This window comes from Heterocephalus glaber, unplaced genomic scaffold (genome assembly GCF_053883595.1).
Source record: "Heterocephalus glaber isolate CG9 unplaced genomic scaffold, H.glaber_assembly_v1.0 deba00001497, whole genome shotgun sequence".
In the NCBI taxonomy this organism is placed as follows: Eukaryota; Metazoa; Chordata; class Mammalia; order Rodentia; family Bathyergidae; genus Heterocephalus; species Heterocephalus glaber.
This window is the reverse complement of record NW_028258320.1, coordinates 13,144,245-13,161,714: the sequence shown is the minus strand read 5'-3', so window position 1 is coordinate 13,161,714 and position 17,470 is coordinate 13,144,245. Positions and strand designations below refer to the sequence as shown.

The window sequence follows — 17,470 nt, the reverse complement described above, 5'->3', positions numbered from 1 at the left end:
GAAAGGCCCTGGAAATGACTGCCCTAATGGCACTGGGAAGCCTGCAGTCCTTTGCAGTTTGATCTTCTGCAACTTCTGTCCGAGGGCCTAGTGTGTACATGGGTGGGGTCCTTCCTCTCTAGACTTTCTCAGTTCCCTCTCTTGTGTTCCTTTCTGTAGGAGTATTTACTTCATCTAATTTCCTTTGCTTGGTAATAATGTTCCTTCCTGTTATTCCACACAAGCTGGAAGTCTTGGGGTATGAATTATGTGAGGTAGGAAAGTTAAAAGTTTGAAATTTGGTTCAGTTCAGTGTAAATCAAGATAACTGACTAAATGTCCTGGATATGCTCCTGCTTCTTTGCTGTCTAGGATCTATTCGACCAGGCACGGTGGTAGACCCCTGTAATCCCAGCACTTGGGAGCTGAGGCAGGAGGATCATGAGTTGGAGGCCAGCCTGGGCTATATAGCAAGTTCAAGGTTGGCCTTGATTACACAGTGAGACCCTGCCTCAAAAAAACTGCTGTGTTATGTTGAACAGATCTCTGTAGTCTAACTTCATTGTGTAAAGGATAAAGGGTTAGACAAGCTGGGTCTCTATTAGGTGTAGTCCCTGGTTAATCTGTGAGGGTTCGACTTGTTTTGTTCACGACTCGGCTTCTCTGCTGTGTGTGACACAAAGGTCTTGAGTGATGCTGATCTATACAGGCTGGTGGAATGGGATGGGTTCTTGAGTGAGCCCTATATACCTGAGTGTCAACATGAATTTATAATAAATAAGAAGCTACTGAGTGAGAAGATAGATGTCCTCAAGGAGTCATAAGTCTCTAGATTGGTTGGGAACTCATATCCCAGCTCTCTCCTTGGTGTATGATTTCCACCGCAGCTTGGAAGTGCAACTTAATTTATTACACAGGAACCGTGAAGAAAGATGGGTCTTATGTAGAAAGGGGAGATTGCTAGATTGGACTTAGACCCCTTTATTTTTTAGCTTGTATCTTCCCGAGTCAAAATTATTTTATTGCAGCTAGCTACTCCCCACTTTCTTTCCCCCTGGGGTGAAGTCACTGAAGGAGAGTGAATGGGAAGAGAGTGGATATAGGCTATTGTATTGTCAGAAGTTTGTCCCCATTGGATCAGGGAGGGAGGGATAAGCGACAGCTTCATAAATGGAGGGTGCTAGGGTGTGTTGCGGTTTACCTTGGGGTTAGTCATGTGAAAGTTCTATTTTATAGTCTAAAATGTTTGGATATTGGTCCACATAATGAGGATAAGAGAGGGCCACCATGTTTTTCTTCTCCATTAGGAAACATAACGCTCTGGGGAAATCTCTCTCTCAAGACATCTTGGTCTGTCTGCATAGAAGAATGTAGATTTGTAGGGAAACAAGGTTGTTGGCTTGTGATGGGCTGAATTTCTATGTGGGATTGAAGGTGGGTTCTTTAGGGTTGTATGGTGGCCCATGGGCCATCTCTGACCTATAGGTGTGTTTTTCCAGTGTCGAAATTAGGTGCCTGTCCTGTTGTGGGGCAGCACTGTGAAAATGGGTTTCCCAAAGCAGGTGGTTGTGGTGATGAGAGGGCCTACCAATCTTCTCCTAACCTGAAGTTCTGGGGTCAGAATTCAGTTTGGCCTTTTCTTATCTGGGCACACATGAGGCACTTTAAGTAAATAAATAAGCACAATAAAAATAGAAATACAAAGAATGCCTAAGGAGACAGCTGTGTCAGCAGAGACAGGTTGATAGCAAAAGGCTGCTGGTGGAAGAGGATACTTGAAAGCTCTGGTCACATGTTGCTGCCATGTCACCTTAGAATCAGCTTTGTTTGCAGTGTGGATGACATTGTATACATAGTGGGGATGGGATTGGTGGTCTGGGGAGGTTTTCTTGCCGAATCCTATTTGCTCCAGAACCCTGGAGGTTGAATGCCGGTGGGGGCATCTACTATGCCCTCTTTGAGGACGTGTGCATTATGGGGTGATGGAGAGTCAGGAGAGGGAGGAGAGCCAAGGAGCAGCTATTGGAAAGGCCCCTGAGTGAGAGGCTGAATGTAATGAGTTTATCAACATGCCCTGATGTTGGGGTTTCTTTTGCACACCCAAATCTGGCCAATTTTAGTCTAATTTCGATTATGCTTGGAAAATCTCCATCACATTAACTATGGCAGGAAAGGGGAGAAGTTGGCAGCATCTCTGACACCCCCAAAACTGATGAGATCAGGAAAACAGTCACTATGTAGTCTTTTTGTGTGCAAGGAGCCTGTGTTTAAAGTTGTGGAAGCAATCCTCCAACCAGTGACTCCTGGTTGTGAACAGCTGGGTAATTTCTGTTTGCCACATTGTTTCTGTTTCATTTAATTTCCAGGTGTCCTACATAGGCCAAGACTGCAGAGAAATTCCAGAACACCTTGGCAGGGACTGTGGACATTTTGCAAAGAGGCTTGATCTGAGCTTCAACCTTCTAAGGTATGTGACCTTCACAAGACACAGGCCAGGCCTGTTCCCCTGGGTACTTGTGGGCCAGCAGATAAAAGTCAAAGGTTCCAACTCTGCATAGAGTGCCCTTGTATTCAGTGCGGGGTCCCGAGACACATGGGATCACACCCCAAAATTTCACTCTGCTTTGGATGATTTGTCGCCTGGCCTTTTTATGCCTCTGAGAAAGCAGCGAACATCTGTGCGTCATCCATCTCACCTGAGTTCCTGTGGGAGGGCGATCAAATTTTCACTTTGTTCTTCTCCTTTCTCACTGATGCCTGTGTAGACAAGTCAGAATCCTCTTGAGGGGAGGAATGAGATGGAGCCAGCAAGAGTGTTTTGGGGTATGTTTTAGGTATGCTTTTTTGGATAACTCTTGTCTCCCAAAGCATTTGCCGAGTCACCGGTAGAGTCTGGGTGTCTGTGCTGCCTTTCTTTTGCCTTTTTATGAATTGGAGCTTTAAATGTTTGTGCTGATGATTTCTCCCAGATGGTGTTTCAAAGGAATCAAACTCTGTTGGTGAGGGGTAGGTGGAAGGGAAGGAAAATTCTCTAAGGACTGCTCTGATCTTGGCAAAAGGTAAATGTGATCTTATGTATTATTGCAATAGAGAACACAGTTATTTTGTTTCTTCCTAGAAGGTTGTGAATTGTGCCTGAATTGGAGGCTTAGGAGAGAAATAGGTGGTATTTGGAAAGCAGCGATCCATGGGATAGATGAATAGGGGTCAGGGTGGTGGCTTTTCCTCTCAATCTGGTGCCATTCAGGGCTTTCCCCCTAAGTGCCCTATTGAGATCCGTGTTGTCCACTGACTGGGACAAACTGTCTTAGGATAGAAGAGGAGATGAGTCTGAATCCCATTCCAGGGCTTAGATATGTTTCTGCTTCTAGGCCTTGGAGTCTTTTCTCTCCCAAATTTTGAGTGAGGATATTGGGAATTAAGAATGGACAAAACTTGGGACACTAAGGTGCCAGTAGGTAGAGGAGAATTTGTTTGAGCTGAGGCAGTAAAAGTTCTCCAACTGGGCCTAGAGCTCACGGCTGGGCTGAGCTGCATGTTCCACAGGGTTCTTATAGGAAGTGTGTCCACAGTGTGTTCTCTTCCTGACTGTGGGGGTCATGTGGCTGTGGGCAGATGCAGAAACTGAACTACACCAATCTCAATACACAGTGATGAGAGGAAGCCAAACAAATACTGACTCCAGTGAAATGCAAATGGTTTGTGGTCCCAATGCTCAACGAGAGGACAGAGTCCACATCCTGGAAGGGACTTTGTCTAATATATATGTGTGCACCTAAAATAGCTCCCTGGTATGGGCTCACACGAAAGGTTCCTTCCCTGGGGTTAGAGTTCCTCCCTTACAACTGGTCTCCAGGGGCTCAGGCCATCATGGCTTGGGGCTGTGGTTGCCTTGTGAATGACTGGTGGAAGCCCGGATGTGGGCTTGTGGAGTCCTGGCCCAGTGAGTGGTGTGTCAGTGAGTACGGGTCATGAAACTGGGCTGTCAGGTCTGGGGAAACAGAGCTGTCTTTGTTATGTCTGCTTGTCTTGGCAGAGAAGAGGCTGCACCTTGGGAGGAGAGACGGGGGGTGGGGGGAGTGTTTTGAGAAGGGCTCTTGGGTTTGAGGGGCTGGATCTGTAAGGATTTATCATAGGAAAGGGTGCAGGAAAGTTTAGTGAGTAGGAAGTTTATAAAGTGGAGAGGAGAACAGTAAAGACTTATATTTGCCTTTGTTGTGAGGAGAGACTTTTCTGTAGCGAGTGTGAGGCCTTATCACATCTGCGAGGAGCCTGTTCTTATCTGTGTTGTGGTCAGCGTGTGATCTCTTTCGGGGCTGCTGCTGAGTTCCAGCAAGGATGCATGGTGGAGGGTAAGGTCTAAGGTTCAGGGAGAGCATGTGTTTAGGATTTGGTTAAGCTGGAGGGACTTACAGACGAGAGTGGAGAACAGCATACTTGACTTAAATCACATATGCCTGGGTTGGATCATCTTTGACCTTTATTTACCCAGTTGGAGGGAGGAGACACTATTTCTCTCAGGTGTCAGAGGGAAAGACAGGCAGGCTTACTCAGCCATTGGTCTGTGTTTGCCTTCAGCTAGGTCAAAACCTAAGACATTTTATATGTTTAGCTAATTTCTCTTTTAAAAAATATTAGGGTAAAAACAGAAAGAAGGGAAGAGATGGAGATTATCAATTTGCTTCCCAAATAAGTGAGTGTGTAACAGATAACCCAAGCCTGCTAGGTTTCTGGGATCATTGTGTCCAAATGAAGTACTGAAACTGCATCCGTAATTTTTAGGAACCCCACCCCCCTTTTATGCGATTTCAGGGAGTGCATTTCCCATTCAGCCTGCGCTGCACCCAAGGTCACCACCGGTCCTTGCTCTGGCCATCCTCCCTTGGTTCTGTCGCCTGCCGTCCTGCCTCTTGGTAGCCTGCCTGGTCCCATTCAGGACACCGTTTTTCTCCAAAGCGCAACACATTATTACGCATTATAGACTTGCATTGCCAGTTCAAGGGTTAGTATGTTTTGGGGGGTGGGATCCGTGGAATTTGTAGAACACAGCAGGAGACATCCTTGGGATAGCATGGTTCCCGGAAATCTCATGGGTACTCCCTGCCATAGAGGACTTCTCTCTGAAGTCTCTTGTTAGCGTCAGACCTTCTGCATGTGACTGGGCGCCTCTCTCTTCCTGCCTCTTTCTCTCCTCTGTCTCCAGAGCTGCCCTCAGAAACACAGTTCTTTTCACTTTGTGATATACTGCAAAATTAACTCTCTCCTCTCCTTTTCAGAACATCTTTGTGACCTTCTTTTTCACATGCAAAGTCATGTCAGGGTGTTGCCTTCAACTGAGAAATACAAATTTCCTTACTCCCCTAGGCTGCAAGATTAGCTGCAGCTGGACTGTGTTTTGGACCACAATTTGTTTTTAGGCAAGGAGTTCTTTTTATTCATTTTTGAATAGTTAAAAGATGCCCATGGCCTTTAGAAGGCCCAAACATGCAGTGAGACAAGATTCTCCTTCACATGTCTGTCCTTTATCCTCCCACTACCACTTGGCACTGTAAACTACTCTTCCTGAGTTATTGTGTAGTTTTCCAGAGATGGTTCATGCAGATACTGACCTGTCAATTCCTTCTTTCCAGCTTTACTGAGATATAATCGACAGTTAAAATTGTGTATATTTATGTTGTACAATGTGATGTTTTCATTTACATATATATTGTGAGATGTTACTATGCTCAAGCTAATTTACTCATCTGTCACCTCATAAAGTTACCTTTTTAGTGGTGAGAATGTTAAAGATCTATTGTCTTAGCAAATGTCAAGTATTCAATGCAGTAATATTAACTATAATCATTGAGCTATATGTTATGTTATGTTTGTCTCTAATCCATTTTGAATCAGTTTTTGTACATGGTATGAAATAAGTATCCAAATTAATTTTTTAGAACTTACTCATCTTGCATATCTGAAATGTTTTACTTCTTGACCAAAATCTTTCCAGCTCTCCAACCTCCCAGTCCCTGGAAACCACCATTCTGTTCTTTGCCTCTGTGAATTCAACTTCTTAGATTCCGTGTGTAAGTGAGATTGTGCAGTGTCTTTCTGTGCCTGTCTAATTTCACTTAGCAGAAGTCCTCTGGGTTCATCCATTACCATTGCAGATGATGGGATTTCCTTCTTTTTTTAAGGCAAATAATATTCCATTGTGTGTATATATCAGTATCACTTATTAAAAAACATTCATCTGTTGATGGACATTTAGATTAAATCCACATCTTGGCTATTGTGAATAAGTGTTGCAATGAACATGGGAGTGCAGATGTCTTTTTGACATACTTACTTCATTTTCTTTGGATATGTATCCAGAAGTGTGATTTCTGAGTCAAATGGAAGGTCTATTTTAAATTTTTTAAAAAACCCTCCCTACCGTTTTCCGCAGTGGCTGTATCAATTTACATTCCCACCAAGAGCTCCCTTTTTTCCATATCCCTGTCAGCACTTGTTATCCTTCGTGTCTTTGATAATAGCCATTCTAACAGGTGAGAGATGATACCTCATTGTGGTTTAGATTGGTATTTCCCTGACAAGGTAGTGATGTTAAACATTTCTTCATTTATCTGTTGGCCATTTCTATGTCTCCTTTAGAGAAATATCTGTTCAAGTCCTTTGCCCGTTGTTAAGTGAGGTTATTTCTTTTCTTGCTGTTAAGTTGTTAGACTCCCTTCTATATTTTGGGTACTGATCTCTTATTAGGTGTATGTTGGCTTTGGTACCCACCCTGTGGTGCTGTTGGGAGGGGTGGAATCTTTAAGAGGTGGGACTGGGGGGGAGGTCACTGGAGGTGTGCCCTTGAAGGGGATTGTGGGATACTGGCCTCTACTTTCCTTTTTCCCCTGTCCATGAGGTGAATGGGCCACCTCCACCAGGCTCTCCTGCCGCATTGTATTGCCTTGCCATAGGCCCAGAAAGCAACGAGGCCAGCTTATTTTGGAAATTTTGGTCTGAAACTGCTAACACTGTGAGCCAAAACAAACATTTCCTGTTCTTAAGTTGGTTATCTCAGGTATTTTTATTACAGTAATGCAAAGCTAACACGAATGGCTTGCAACTAGTATTTTTCCCATTCCATAGGTGTCTCTTTACTCTGATGGTTGCTTTCTTTGCTGTGCAGAAGCTTTTTAGTGTGACACAGTCCCTTTTTTTTTGTTTTCATTGCCTGTGCTTTTGGGATCATATCCAAAATGTCATTGGCCAAACCAACATGAAGATTATTTCCCTATGTTTTCTTTGAGTAGTTTCAAGTCTTTAATCCATTCTGACTTGACTTTTGCATAATAAAAGGGTTTATTTTATTATTCCATATGTGGAATTTTAGCTTTCCAAACCTATTTATGGAAGAGTTTCCTGTCCTTTCCCCTTTGTGAAGTTTTGCTACCTTTGTTGAAGATCAATTGTAAATGTGTGGATTTGTGTCTGGGGTCTCTGTTGTGTTCCATTGGCCTATATGTTCTATGTCAGTACTGTATTATTTTGATAATTGTAGCTTTGTAGCATGTTTTGAAATTGAGTAGTATGGTGTTTCTAACTTTGCTCTTTTTGTTCAAGATTGCTTTGGTGCTTTGAGGCCTTTTGTGGTGATATTCATTTTGTGAAAAATATCACTGGAAATTTTTTTTTTGGTACTGGGGATCGAATTCAGGTCCTTGCGCTTGCGAGGCAGGTGGTGGAACCACTGAGCTAAATCCCCAGCCCTGTCATTGGAATTTTGATATGGATTGCATTGACTCTATTGATTGGTTTATATAGTAAGATCCTTTTAACAATATTAATTCGTCTGATTCATGAACGCAGTATATCTTTCCATTTATTTATGTCTTCTTTAATTTTTATCAGTGTTTTATAGTTTTCAGTGTATTTGCTTCCTCAGTTAAATTAATTCATATTTTATTTTTTATTCTATTGCAAATGGGATTGTTTTCTTAATTTCTTTTTTGGATTGGTCTTTGTTTATAGGAATGTTTGTATATAGGAATGCAATTGATTGTTGTATGTTGATTTTATATCTTGAAACTTTACTGAATTTGTCTATTAGTTTTAATAGATTTTAAAAAAATCTTTAAGTTTTTTTATTTATATGGTCATGACATCTGCAAACAGAGATAATTTTACTTCTTCCTCTTTTATTTGAATTCTTTTTTTTTTTTTTCTGCCTAATTATTCTGGATGGGATTTCTAGTGCTGAATAAAAGTGATGAGAGTGGCATCCTTATTTTATTCCTGATTTTAGCAGAAGAGCTTTCAGTTTGTCACCATTGAGTTCTGTGAAGTTTGCTGTGGGCTTGTCATGTGTGGCCTTTATTATGTTGAAGTACATTCCTTCTGTGACTAATTTATTGAGTTTTTATCATGAAGGGATGCCAGATTTTGTGAATGCTTTCCTGCATCTCTTGAGATGATCATGTAGCTTTTACTCTTTATTCTATTAATGTGGTATATCACATTTGTTGACTAGTGTATGTAGAACCCATTCTTGTGTCCCCTGGTGTATGATCCTTTTAATGAGCTGTTGAATTCAGTTTGCTAGTATTGTTGAGGATGTTTGCATCTATGTTCATCGGGGCTATATTGGGGTGCAGTTTTCTTTTTCTTTTCTTTTTTTTTCTTTTTTGGTACCAGGGATCCAACTCGGGACCTTGTGCTTGTGAGGCAGGCAGCAGAACCACTGAGCTAAATCCCTGGCCCCAGTTTTCTTTTTCTGTTCAGCTTTGGTATCAGGGCAATGCTGGCCTTGCAAAATGAGCTTGGAAGTATGCTCTTCTCTTCTTTTGTTTGAAGGAGTCCAAGAAAGATTGGTATTAATCCTTCTTTAAATGTTTGGTAGTATTCACTAGTGAAGCCATTACACACTGGGCTTTCCTTTTTGAGAGATTTTTGATGACTTATTTAATTGCTCTGTGCATCATTGGTCTGTTCAGGTGAATTTCTTTTTACGTGGCCAAATTTGTATTTACTTTCTGCCAAGATTTTAAGAAGGAGGCACTAGGTTTCAACCGTTTATGTTAGGAACATTGTTCTTTTCTGTCTTACTCATTTTTAGCCACATGCCATCATCATTGTTAATCTCATTCATAAAAGAATTCTGTTAATTTTCCTATGGCCATTTGTTCATGCTGGCAGGAAGGGTGAGTATGCATTTATAAGCACTGAATTTCTGTTTGAAGTTGCTACGTGTGCTTTTTCCTTCCTATTGCACCTCATAGTCTTCTGCATTGACTATGGTGAATCCACCTCTGCCTCAGCTGGGCTGTCCAATGATGAACTGGTTACCTCTTCATGCAGAAGATCCTGGAGTTCAGTTGATATTGTTTGGATGACTTTGTCTTGGGGGAAATTAAAGTCATTAAGCCAGTATGTGCTCTGCCAGGTTGGAAGGTAGAAAAGGAAGCAAGGTAAACAGCCCCAAATAAAATGTCTGCCTTGCTTAAAAGCCCTAAACATTCCTCTCCTCTGCTTTTCCAGCCTGAATCTAGGTCCTTCTGTTGTGATTGGATGGGAACCATGTCAGCTACACTTAACTGTGGGCTGAAATCATCTCTTTGGGTTCTACTATGCACCCTGGAATGAGGATAGAGGATTTAGGGAGCTAATTGGGTAACTGCCAGGACGAGTGACATGTTGCCACTTGAATTTGAATACAAATTACCATGATCTAATGTCCACATCTGCATGAAATTATACTTAAGATATTTATCTCCACAGATAATTTTATGCTTTTTTATGCTTTTATGGTAAAAGCAACCATAATCATTATAGAAATATTAGAAAGTTCAGAAAGATATGAAGGGAACAGTCTTCCTCTCAAATCATTGATAATCTCATCAAACAGAAGCCACCATTGTTAAACTAGGTGTGGTGGCACATGCCCAAAATCCCAGCACTTGGGAAGCTGAAGCAGGAGGATCCGTCTAAGTTCGAGGCCAACCTGGGCTACATACATAGTGAGTTCAAGGCCAGCCTGAACTACATGATGAGAGCCTGTCTCAGAAAACAAAACAAAACAACAAAAAAGAAGTCACCATTGTTAACATTGTATTGTCTTTCTAGACCTTTTTAAATACCATTAAAAATTGATGCTCTTGTTTTCATTGTCTTGCAAGCATTTTCCCATCTTGACAAATTTTGAATCACAATGTTTAGTTTAGATTTTTTTTTTTGATACTGGGGATCGAAATCAGGACTTTGTGCTTGCAAGGCAGGTGCGGTGCTACTGGGCTAAATCCCTGGCCCTTTCATTTAGATTTTTAATTTAGTTTAGATTTGCATTTCTCTAAGGGTTAGTTGATAGTGAGCATCTTTTCATATACTTAGTGGGTATCTTAAGTTATTTCTTATGGTTAGATGTTAAGTTGTTTCTAGATTTTTGCTGTTGTAAATGACACTATTATAAATATACTTGTAATACTTGTTGATGAGCTTGTCTCTGATTAGATGCTTTGGCTAATTCCTAGAGATAAAATTGTCAGGGGTCTTTGGCGCAGACGACAGGTTGCCCTTGAGAGAGATTATACCACTTTCTGGTACTAAGAGTCTATGAATGTCCATTGTCCCAAATTCTCCCCTGGACTTCGTCATTCATAATTTTTTTTTTTTTTTTTTTTTTTTTTTTTTTTTTGGTATCAGTGATTGAACTTGGGACCTTATGCCTGTAAGGCAGGCGGCGGAACCACTGAGCTAATTTCCTGGCCCTCTTCATTCATATTTTAACCTTTACTTTGCACATTAGTAAACAGAATCCTATGCTTTAGCCATTGTTGGCTCCTTGATCTGCTCAAGGCAAGGAGAGATTTTTAATGAGTTTCTCCACCTTTGGTTTTCCCTCTCCTGACTGGGGCAAAGCCAAGTCCTTCCTGGTGGTCCCATTCCTCTCCCCCAAGGGCCTTGAATGGTTTGAGTGAGTTTCCTGCTTAGCTTGTTGAACACAGTAGGCAGAGAAGATCTCCGGTGGCAAAAATTGATAAATATGCTCATGTTAATCTGGCAATAAAAAAGTGAGAGGGTTTAATTGATCTATGGGGACAGGAAGCTTACATATTAAAAATGAACATATTTGCAGTTGCATCTTACTGAGCATCACTCTGATAAATGCACTGAATGGGGGAATCACTTAAGAGAAAGTTTCTTAGATGGGAGCTTGCTTGTTGCTTCCTTGGCTTTAGCCAGGATGAAGGGAAAGGGTTAGAGAATTTGTGCAGTTCCAGTAGGGAATTGGTGGTTTTCCCCTTTCTCCCAGCTGCATGCAGTGAAGGGGACAACTGGCACACTCTCACAGCTTCTTCAAGGCCAGTTTCTTCAACACCACACTTCTGCTTTGTAGGGAACTGCTGGGTGGAACTGGGCCTGTTAACTTGCTACTCGAGAAGATGGGCAGTGTAATGGGGGGAAGCAAGGCTTTGGGGTTACACTGCCCTTGCTTGAAATCCTGCTTCTGTCACTTTCTGGGTGTTTCAGTGGTCTTGTTCTAATTGCTAAAATATTAAGTATTGTATGTAATGTGCCTGTTAAATTTCCAAGGATGTAATAGGCCTTCAGTTGTTAGTAGTTGGCACTAGTGAGGCTGAGAGTCCAGATTAAACCCATTTCATTCTCTGGTACTTATTGGCGCTCTTCACAGGGGTTGAGGATTTCTTCTCCTTCAGCACAGTGTGTTTGTGTATCTCTGCACCCTGTGGGAGGACCACTGGGCAGAAACTTTAAGAGCCAGTGCACAGTTTCCCACTTTTTCCTCCATTACTATCATCATCAGTCTTGGATTTTAACTATGAATGAGCAGAACTTTGTCCTGATCTATTTTGGACATAGACTTTGAAAGAGAAATAAATTTAAGGCTTTGCAGTTATTTATCAATTCAGTATAACCTAACCCATTCTAAGATACAAATACTTTAGTTTTCCAACTATCCTCAATATTCTGTAGTCTAGACCCACTCATCTCATGATTTTAAATACCTGCCAGCCAGGATTGTACATTGGGTTATATTCCAGTGGGCCTGGGCAAGAGAAAATCCCCCACCCAGATTCTCAGGAGAACAGCTCACAGGGCGTGTCGTGTTGGCAGTGGGTCTTCATTATAAACAGTGTCTTTGCAGTGAAGGACCTTGCTTTGAAAGTGCAAAGGTAGAGGCCTTTCTGGGGAGGGAGCATGCTGATATTGGTGGGGGAGGCAACGGAGCTCATGTTGATGACCTTTTAGAGGAAGAGGTGTTAGTAGCAAAGACATGCTTTAGAAAGTTCAGTAGTGAATTCTTGTTATAGTTCTAGGGCATTGATAAGTTTCAGATGATTCTAAGGAGGCAAGGTTCTGTGTATGCTGAAACCAGTGTTCTCTCTGCACTGAGCAGTGCTGGTAAAACAATGATCTTTTTGCTCCAAGAGTATCATTAGTCGTTGTAGTGTCTCCAGCTACCAAAAAGAACATGCAGTTAAAAGGTGGAGTGGAAAATGTCTTGTGGGTAATAGGCGATGTCTCATTAGCAAGACCTTTGTTCCCTTTTCTTCCAGCACCCTCTGGAGTGACTGACTTCATGACCGTAGAGCAGGGAACACCATTTGAGGATGTTAGGAAGGGATAAATACTGAAGGCAGAGGTCAGATACTGTGAAGTGGCTCCTGTGGTGCTCCCTTTCTCCCATCCTCCTGACTTCCTGGATTTCTGACCTTTGGGCAGAGAAAAGAGATGTTGGGCCACAGTGGGTGAGGCTGGTTTGGGAAGTGGTGGACATTTGGTGAGAATTGTTGAGCCACAGGGCTTTTCTGAGCCTCATTTTCTTATGGATAACAGCGGTCTTTATAACTTCCACTAACACTGCCTCCGTATTTCCAGTAGTATTTACTCCCAGGATAGGAAATTCCTGGACTTTTAAATACTGCCTTTTATTGGCAGGATGGAAAAGAGGCCAGGATGTTTAACCCTTTTAGACTTCCTACTCACTGGGCTCCCAGGTTTCCTTCCAGAGAGTTCTGCTACTTAGAGGGCAATTTGTTGTGACAGTGGTGGGGTTGAGGGCTCTACTGATCTATAATAGATGAATCCAGAGGTGCCAAATCTCTTGCAGGATGTTCAATGTTCTTGTGTTGGGGGTAGAGAGAGAGAGAGAGAGAGAGAGAGAGAGAGAGAGAGAGAGAGAGAGGGAGAGAGAATATCTTTTGTGTCCCATGCCTTCTCGATCCTACTGGATGGTTCTCTCCACGGGATGGTTTGCTCCATGAGCTGCATGATAAAGCAGGCTGGCCAGTAAGTATGGAGAACTGGTCTGTTCTTCAAAGGGGTCCAGGAATGGAGAGTTGGAGAAGTGACTTCAATAATTATGTTTATTTTCTTATTAATAAATAACAACCAACATTATCCAGCACTTACTGCTTACAAGGTTGGGTAGAACACTTTGCATTTGTCCTCCTTGCCAACAGCATTTGGAGAACAGAACTATTATGACCTATATCTTACAGATGAAGTGCTGAGGCCCAGAGAATACAAGGGATCTGGCCAAGACCAACCCAGTGGTTAAAATGGGGGAGTTGGGATTAAATGGCCTTGAGTCTGACTTTGACTTCCCTGTTATTTTAAACTGCTTTCGTGGTATAAAATCATTAGTTTCTTCATGGTAGGAGAATGGGCAGTAACCTCTAATCCTATATTTCCAGGAGGGAAAAAGTTTCTCTTTTCTTGTTAAACCACTGAAAGTCAGTGGAAGTCACGTAGCAGGGTTTGAATGAGTCCTGCTGCTCCACCTTCAACCCCCCAGAGGCCAGAGTTACATGTCTCGCCTTCTCTCCTCCCTCGTTTCTCTAAAACCTTTCTGGTTTGGAAAATGGTTGAGGCCAGCTCAGGAGGTCTAGATGGGCTGGGAGATGAGACAGTAAGTTTCCCAGAAAACTCATCCCTTTCTTTCTTCTCCTCTTGAGCTGGGAAGCTTGGCTCAGACCCAACATGGTCGTGAGAGAAATGGCCCAGCAATTGCCATGGCTGGATGGTTTGTTGTCCCAGCCTTGGACTTGAGATAGATAACCACATGCTGGAGTTTTGAGTTGAAGTAAAAAGAAGAGGTGGTGTGTGTGTGTGTGTGTGTGTGCGCGTGCATGTGTCCTTGCATATGAACTCACTCACATGCACACATTCACTATCTGAGAAGCCTCTTCTGTCTCCTCAGGGACTGTGGTGATAGTGATTTTTAGCTGTTCCTTGTTTCTTTAGGATGAGAGGGAAATGATTATGCTTTTTTTGTGGTTGTCTGTGTTTAATTGCAGGGCTATCATAACTACAGATTTTCCCTGGCTGAGACTTTCCTAATAATAAAAGGTCTCTTCTATCCCAGCTGCTTTCTCTTCCCCTTCGCACTCCCACCCCCAACACTACCACAGCCCAAGGACACTTAAATAAGAGAGACACACATATGTTCAGGTTCTGTTTAGAGTTTTTATTTCTTTAAAGGCGCTTCCCCCGACCCATCATGACAGTTATCAGCCATGTGCCCCCCCCTCTGCACCACCTCCCCTAGGCTCCTCTCTGACTTTACCCAGAAACCAATTTCTCAGTCTCCTGGGTGTCTGCTTTTTCTCTGGTTCTGAAGAAAGAAGGGACGGGTGCAACAGAGAAGACCAACAAAAGAGGTTTAGAAGGAAAAAAAAAATCCCCATACCATTCTTGAGATAAAGCAAGAGTTATTAAAAAACAGTTGGGGGAGAGCTGAAGAGGGGATGTTAGCCCCCATACAGGCCATCTCCTGCCGCCGGAGAAATGTTTTAAGAAAAATGCACCATTGTTAAAACTTTTTTTTTCCTTGATGGATTTATTTATGAGGTAGAGAAATATTTTCCCCATAATTGGGTAACTCTTAATAGTCGCAATTGCATATTTATCAGTGTGAGGGGCTGTTATTAATGTAACTGTCAGGCCCAAACACATTTCTGCATTAAATCCATTTAGTATGTGCATTATTCGGGCTCGAATGTCACTGGGACATCAAAGCCCCGTAGGCATGGAGAGCTCAGTGCCCTGCTGTGGCTGCCGAACAGGCCCTTGATCAATAAATGTAACATGTTAATGCAGAGCAAATAGAATAAAAGATTTCTTTGACAAGACATGAAAAATCACCTTGTGGCAGCTGGCATGTGATGCCGTTTCTGGGGAGACACTAGCAAAGTTGATCTGACAAGTAAAGAGGGGAGATGATGGTTGTAAGGTGCTTTTGTTTCAAACTTCTTTCTTGACCTGTCAGGTTTTGAAGGCGCCTCAATGGCTCTTTTTTGTCATGTGAAAATTGTAGTCTTAGGTAGTTATGAAGCAGTTATCTCTTCTCAAATTGTGAATGCTGCTGTTTAATTGATTCACTTAGCATTTGAAACTGTCACGCATTCATAATTGCGAAATCCTGTAGATAGTGCGCTAGTGTGTCATGCTTAAATGTGTAGTTATCAGAAAATTAATATCCTTAATGAACCGGTGCTTTCAAACTAACATTGCATGAAATCTCTTTTGCCCTTTCATTTCTGAAGCCACATCCGCCAGTTTGCTGAGAATCACCTTTCGACAGTTTGCTTTCTTGATGCCCGACAAATGCCAGCTTTGCTGTGGGTACATCGCGTGCTCAATGACAATAAATATAGTAATTATACTGGAGTTAGTAATTAACATAATTGTAGTCAATTACGACAAATACAGTGCAGAGCTAAATAAATGAGAGGGGAGAAATTAGCAAACTAATTGATTTATCTTTACTTGGCTTTCTATTATAACTGGCAGGGCTGTTTTTCTTCGGGTGGGGGAAGAGGAGGGGCAAAAATCCCCCCAAAGATTATTTACAAATAACTGATTTTGTTTTGAAGTTGCTGTGTCTTTTGACTTATTACACTTCACCCCCTACTCAGCTTGTAAGGGGAAAAAAGAAAAGAAAAAGAGAGAGAATTTAAATGCCAAGGGAACATTTTGTTAATTTAGCTACATCAAGCCAATTGCTGCGGTTCAGGCAAGACAGGATTTAGCTTTCGCTACGGCTTGAGGAGTTATATTTTTTTTCTTCTCAGCTATGGCTCTGGTAAAAGAAAGTATTTTTTAGCGTGCATGTGTGTGTGTGTCCTTAGACTCCAGCGGTAAGGTGGTGTTTTGCTGGATGGTAATTTGGGGGTTATATGTGCATGCTGATTTGCTCAGTTCTGTGCTGTTGGCTCAGCGTAAGAAGTGGCTGGATTTTACTTGGTGGCTTCACTTTGTCTTGACATACCTTTGTCCCGTCATACCTTTGTCCCTCAGTCCTGGAAGGTACTGGCTGGTGCTGCTGGTGAGGGGAGAGAAAGGGTTCTGGCATGGGCCCTCCCCACCCACTTTCCCTTCTTTGCCACACTTCAGGGCCACCCCGGGGTCCTGGGCTGTCACATTCCTAAGCCTGATTGGAAAGTTTGTGTTGGGGTCTCACTTCCCATTTGTTTGGAGCTAGTTTATACCACATCACCTGCAGCCCTGGTTAATGGTGTTTATCACGCGTCTCTGTTCTTTGTTCACCCTTTTCAGTGTGACTGGTGTTCAGACTGCCAGGGAAAAACTGTGCACGTTTTGAGGCTTGGGATTGGATCATAGCCCTGTTTTTTTCTCGCAAGTTTAAGGCACAGAGTTTTCTTTTTCTTAGCCTCTTGATACAGAATAGGGGTTGGCAACCAGGGACTTTTTGGGATTGGGGGCTTCAAGTCTACCCAAGGGTAAAACTCAATGTTTTCAGAACATGACAATTTTTTTTTTTTTAAGTACACAGCATCCGTTCTCAACCTTACCTACACTCCAGGTTAACCCTCTGAAAAGTCAGCAGTTTAGCAAGCTGGGTAGCTTTCTAGTCTGACACAAAGGGAGTCAGAGGGAGCAGTTTTAATTGTACTTGGTGCACATGGTCATGCATGACCTCATGTGGAATTCAATGTTTCAGCTGCTTGAAAATGCTGTGTTTGAGAACACCAGGATGCACTTGGACACTGGTTAGTGTGGCCGTTCGTCATGTGCATTTCATTTGAAAATCAATTTCTGATGTAAAATATTTATACACAAGGAGTCATTTAAATTATTTATAGTTTACAGGCAAAATAGTCTTTCTGATGAACTCTCAAATTGCTTAGGTAAACGTGTGAGACCTTTTTGAGGGGAAAAGTCTTTCATATTTGGAGGAGGGAAATGATACTCGAACTTCATCTTGATTTAATTTGACATGGGTCCAGGAGAAATGACATGATTCCTATGTGAACCTTTGTTTATGCAGCAAAGGGAAATGCTAAATACTGTTGTGTTTCTCCAGAAATGGTTCTCTTTTGTGAGAGGCCGTGTGCGTGCGTGTGTGTGTGTGTGTGTGTGTGTGTGTGTGTTAGAGGGGATATGAATGAATGAATGAATATGTGGAAGAAAAGCTCTAGCTGTTGGCCATTGCCAAAATGTGTTACATAGCATGGTTTTGTCTCTGCCTGCAGTC

The 17,470-nt window shown here is 42.2% G+C and overlaps 1 protein-coding gene across 43 annotated transcripts in view; it reads left to right on the top strand.

Annotated features, from left to right (window-relative positions):
- Lrmda (leucine rich melanocyte differentiation associated) overlaps positions 1–17,470 on the top strand; it is a 1,370,443-nt gene that overhangs the window by 3,550 nt on the left and 1,349,423 nt on the right. For all 43 annotated transcript variants that reach the window (XR_015440503.1, XR_015440505.1, XR_015440504.1 and 40 more), the window contains one exon: positions 2,346–2,446. Coding sequence is in view for 20 of the 43 variants with exons in the window: in XM_087185375.1 (XP_087041501.1) it covers positions 2,346–2,446 (101 nt within the window). In the remaining 23 variants the exon portion in view is untranslated. Of the gene's footprint in view, positions 1–2,345; positions 2,447–17,470 lie in introns of those variants that run through there.